Raw genomic sequence first — 5,757 nt, 5'->3', positions numbered from 1 at the left:
AGTATATATTATGTATAGTATACCGCGTGCTTCAATTGCGCTTACCATCGTGAACTGAAAGTGTGAACAAGTCTGTGTGGGTGAGTGGAAGAGTGCTGATTATGAAGTGTTCGTTGATGATGGCGTTTGTATTTAGTATCGCGCATTATATTTAACGCTTATTAGCGCTTGTGTTTTGCCCTTCTCCACTCTTTTATTGGTCAATGACCTTGTGTTAGTGTAAAGTCAAAACGACAAAAATGCGTAAAAGTACGGTTTGCGCGGTATAGATCAGACCTTGGGCCGGTATCAAACGACAAAATTGATCAACGACAGTATCTGATTGGAGATACAAGGTTGTGTTAGTAATTTTGTCACCTTGTGTTTTGATATTTTGTCACTTGCCGTTAAAAAAACCGAAAACGTTTAGCAAAAGACCCTCAGTTGGGTAGTGACAAAAATTGACAAAAAATGGAGTCATATATTTTGTCCCCAACTTTATAATCATACATAGCTCTCTGCATCGGTATATAATTTAAAAGGCTATGTTTATATTTTATACAAAAACCCTAAAAACAATCGGCGGTGCCATCCCCGTCCAAAGGGGACGCGTAGCCATTTTCATAATAATGAAGTAAAATACACTCATCAAATACAATATTCGTTGTACAAAGTAACCAGTTCACGCTTCTAAATACATTGAGGTAAGCAGAGCAGCAGGATGACAGAGATCAGCTCAAGCTAAATCGCTGATGGAAACGACCTTACTGATCTCTATATTCCCACTCGGCTCAACTTCACTATCGCTGGATTCACTAACTTCATCACTAATTACGTACTCTTCAGCACCCTCAGGTTCCGGACGATTACTAACAAATCTACCGCGCATACCACGAGCTGACTGTACATAGCCCAACCTAGATATACTTTGTTCGTCCTACGCTTACGTGTTGTCATCGTATATACCTTATCAATGAGGTCTGACCGCATATAAATGAGCCTATACGAATAAACAATGTTTTCGGCATGTATTTTGATAGTTAGACGCGTGGTTGTGACCCGAAACATTAATTTCAGAATCCAAAATTTTGAAGAAGAAAAAAAGGCAACTAGAAAAATTCCAACCGGCTTCCCGTTTTTAGCTCGACGAGACAAGGCCATAGCCGTTGAGAAAACCCGATTTGGACCAAAACTCGACGACATATATAAATTTGAAAATAGTGCCTCTGAGTTTCCCGGGTCTTACTGCTGTGCGCCATAAGTGTAATAAAACGCGGCTGAGAAGCCGAAGGGACCGAAAGGGTTTAATAATTGGGGTAATTCAGACATTTGGGCCTACTGATTATTTTATATAGGGTCTCAAATGGGCAGAACCTTATTGGGCCTATTGATTATTTTGTCAAGGGTCTCAAATGGGCAAAACCCATTCCAGCCGGAAAAAAAAAGCGTCACGGACCTTTTTCAGTCGGATTTATAAGCTTTAGTTTTCAAGCGTCACGGACGTTTTTTTTGGCGACAGACGAAAAAATCGGTGATAAAGTCGACAGGGACTTAGAAAAGCATACGCTTTCAGTAATAAATATGTATTCACTTTCGTGTGTATGGTGCCTTGTCATTGTCGTACAAAAGTATATTTACGATAATCTGTAGACACGTAAATACTTTCGTGTGACTTCATGTGTAGTTAGTAATAATTTAATTTACGTATGTTTGTGTCTGTCGTTGTGGGTGTATAGTCTAAATATAGGGGGAATGCACCTCCGACTATGCGCGCGTTTTCACACGGACGTATTCGTGTATGTGCTTTCGTGTGCCTTTATTATGCATATGTTCTTGCATCTGTCTAATACAGTGCTTGTCCATGAGTTTTAATACATTCTAAACATACGTGCACGCATTGAGCTGTGAGTGAATAGTGTGAATCTACCGGGATATACTACTATATAGTGCGAATCTGTATTCTGTGGGTACATACGTTGGTAGTTTGAGTATAGGTATGCATACGCAATGTGTGCATAGTGCATGAAGTAATATACGTTTACAATTGGTGAGAGACGAATGGAGAAAGCAATATTGCAGACCACAAAAACCGAGGACGTCTTCGTACATTCATCACTGGGATATAATATCTCCTACAAACTGGTATGGAATGATCTCAATGTTATACTATAGAAGTTGAGTTGAAGAAATAAGTATATAGACATCCACATGTATGCGTACACGTGCGTGCACATTATGTATATATATACATACACACACACACATATATATATATAGTGATATTTTATATATTTATATACATATTCATAATTATATATATATATTCATACATACATACATACATACATACATACATACGCACACACACGTATATATATATATATATATATTTCTATATTTCTATTATTTATATTTGTACGTACATATATATTGTGTGTGTATGTATGTATGTATGTATGTATGCCATTATATATGTATATATCTGCAGCCTATGTAAGTATGTATGTATGTGCGTATGTATGTATGTATGTATGTATATGTCTGCAGCCCCCTGTATATATACCATGAATATTGCGTATCTAATTGTTACCTTTGTCACTTTCAGTCAGGGTGGTTTGAGACGAACTGCAAGGATCATGATGTCGACCCTGACTACCAGAACCAAGGCAAGGGACATGCACATGTCCTGTCTTACCTATCTGAATTTGTTGTATTTACATAGTCTATTTTGAGATGAATACATACCTCGTATACATAATATCATGTGTTTGTAGTTGGTTGGACTTGAGAGCACAAGTTTCTATATATATGTGCTTGTGACCGTATGGTGTTTACATATGGAAAGGCGTGTTTACATATGTATTTGTGGAAAGAGGATTCGTTTGTTTTGTTCACGTATAAATATACAAGCATTCGATTGTACAGTGTGGCTCGATTGAGTTTAGATCAAACTCCTGGTTCCGCGAGAATGCTTTAGTTTGTTTTACTTGTTTATACCGTAACATCGTATATAAATCTTCAGAGAGCGCACGACGAAAGATGATGTGCAATACGTGGTCACAGTGCGTCACATTTATGGATTCATTTGAAATGCCAATACTAATATCGACCGATTCCAAAATAAATTGTTTCTATCAACATAGTTTTATATAATATTCTGAGAGGATATTTTGATTATGTTGTACATTTCAGTCTGTGAGAATTATAAAACATTCCCTTTGTTCACAGTAACGCCGAAAACGTTTGAGTGTACTAAACTACATCCTGTGATTTGAAAGATCAAGTCAATTTTGATACTCATATATATATATATCATTTGTCTTTTGTTTTTGGTTGGCTCTCCATTTGAGCTTCATGGATGTAGACTCGATAATGTGTACTATTGGGACAAGAGTATGCACGTTCATGATTTAAGGGTGGAAATTGCAGTTCTGATATCAAGTGTAAATGCATTGTCGTAATATTTTGTTCTGTGAAAGATGCTGTACAATTTGAAGAAACCATGACAACGACATACATAATAGCGACGAATCACCGAGGATCCAATTGAATGTATGCGCCTACATAGCTGATGTTAAAGGTGCATCTCAAAAGCTGGATATCGTGTTATGATTTCGGTATTCTTACATATGTTACTCGAGACAAGAAGGGATGCTCTTTATAAAAACAGATTCTAAATCCAGGTGGTTTGGTCAAAAAGTGTCCGCTCGGAACAATTAGTTACCTCGATGGCAATTGTCACAGAAAAGTGCATTTTTAATGAATTAGGTATTCATTTGGAAGTTCGTACTCGGGTGTAAGTTTGTTTTCATACGGTATTACGTATTCATATGTAGTCCGTATTCGTGTGGCACCATGTGTAGGTCGATTGGTTTTGTATGAGAGAACTTCGTGCTCCACGATTAATACACGAAGTGCTCGTATTTTTATAATAACCGTACGACTGCACCTGTATGGGGTATGCAAATACAGGTTTACATTTCATCGATTCATTAAAGTATTCATACGACGACAGTACCACACACCATGTATACCTCTAACTTACATGTGAAAGCTTGTCGTGTAACTCCGTCTGACGGGTCGAAGCTTGTCGTGGAACTACGTTTGACTAGTAGGTACATGTCCTACAACTCCGTCTGATTGTTCTATCAGGCGACCACCATTACGGAGTCCGTGTCACTGGTACTAATGAAGAATCTAATGCGCACGACCATCTCAAGTGTGGCCTATTTACGAGGCTTCTTCCCAGACCGGGTAAGTAGGTATATCTGAGTACGAGCATGTTATTCATACGTAATATGCATGTATACACATCAGTATTCAATATATATATATATATATATATATATATATATATGTATATATACTATTATGTGTGTGTGTGTATATGTATATTTTTATACATAAACATATATATATATATATATATATGTATATATTTGTATATAGCAACGTACATATACTCACATACACGTAATGTATATATACATATATATATTCGTGCGCATGTGTATGTGTGTATGTGTATATTCAATAGTCGTGCCTGTACGGAGACTGAGTCGTACTTAGTAGCACTTTACCGCGATAATTTATCGGAGCGTGGTCGACATGCTAGGCTTCTATCTTGATCAGATGTATAGTGACATTATCAGATAGTTATGCTCGTATATATGTATATAAAAATGTGTTTATTGATCAAACACCCACACTAAACGGGTAAGTATTAGTTAATTACACGTTATATTATGATATACACTATCACTGATCGGGTTTATATCAATCACATACTTAATTATACTCACTCTCATTGAAGAAGTGCGTGCTATAATGTATCAATTTTCACGTATACATACTCATTTAACCGGCTTTCACTTATACAAGCCATATTTACATACAACTACTTTCACGGAACAACATATTGTTACCACTACATGGCACTTGAACCACTCCTATCGATACACACACCATGTTTCAACAATAAAATTGATATTTAATGGTCTTGAAAAATCCACCTATTCTTTTAACAAACACGTTCAAATTGAAGTGGTTTATACCAATACAGTTCAAATAGTATTCTGCATTATCTTATTGGATAGGTGCATACCAATGCACATCATACGTTAATCTACACTCTTATTGAATTAGTTTTTAACAATACACACAATATAATACCATGTAAACTTTTATTGAACAGGCATAAACCAAAACACATCATGCTTGATCATATATATGAACAGTTGCATTCCTCAATCAGCACGCTATGATTAAATTGATATATGCCAATATAGACCATGCTTTAATGTACATACATTGAACAGGTGTTCACCGATCGGCACTTGGAAGGGATGAAGCTGAAGCTAATGAAAAAGGGCGTCAATGAGCAGGCAGATCTACTCATGAACTGGCTCGAGCAGGTTTTGTATAGAGGCTATAAATATGTGCACATAGTTGTATATGTGTGCACAGATCTATCCGTGTACGTATAGTCTTATATCAATTAAAAGTTTTCTTGTACACGGCTCAATGTTTTTGCAGCCTACTTGCGCGCTTTTACAGTGCAGACTTTTATTGAATTTTACTGTTAGAAGTGCATATATAGAAACGTTGTCACAGTTGATTAATGGGAATTCATAGGGTTAAGATTAAGATTAATTTCAAAGTCACTTCTAGATGTACATTTTGAATGCATAAGTGGTTAAATATATGCAAAGGCTGAAATAGTTACTATATCATACTCCCAAATTTCATCAACCTATCGGAAGTATACATTGTACTAGA

At 36.4% G+C, this 5,757-nt stretch overlaps 1 protein-coding gene across 1 annotated transcript; it reads left to right on the top strand.

Annotated features, from left to right (window-relative positions):
- The first annotated feature begins 1,682 nt into the window (after nucleotides 1-1,682).
- SARC_09243 (hypothetical protein) lies at nucleotides 1,683-5,454 on the top strand. The gene is made up of 4 exons (XM_014296746.1): nucleotides 1,683-2,121; nucleotides 2,585-2,645; nucleotides 4,132-4,233; nucleotides 5,298-5,454. The coding sequence occupies exons 1-4, from the start codon at nucleotides 2,038-2,040 to the stop codon at nucleotides 5,357-5,359; spliced, it is 309 nt and encodes a 102-aa protein (XP_014152221.1). The 5' UTR covers nucleotides 1,683-2,037; the 3' UTR covers nucleotides 5,360-5,454.
- Nucleotides 5,455-5,757: the final 303 nt, after the last annotated feature.

The sequence above is a fragment of the Sphaeroforma arctica genome (genome assembly GCF_001186125.1).
Source record: "Sphaeroforma arctica JP610 unplaced genomic scaffold supercont1.916, whole genome shotgun sequence".
NCBI lineage: Eukaryota > Ichthyosporea > Ichthyophonida > Sphaeroforma > Sphaeroforma arctica.
Note: the sequence above shows the minus strand (reverse complement) of the source record. Positions and strands in the feature narration are given on the sequence as shown.

Bases quoted from the DNA above. Each gene is read 5' to 3' on its own strand.
- SARC_09243 (XM_014296746.1), top strand. From the start codon at position 2,038: ATGGAGAAAGCAATATTGCAGACCACAAAAACCGAGGACGTCTTCGTA. The intron at 2,122-2,584 runs GTATGGAATGAT...TGTCACTTTCAG, and splicing joins ATAATATCTCCTACAAACTG to TCAGGGTGGTTTGAGACGAA. The intron at 4,234-5,297 runs GTAAGTAGGTAT...TACATTGAACAG, and splicing joins GAGGCTTCTTCCCAGACCGG to GTGTTCACCGATCGGCACTT.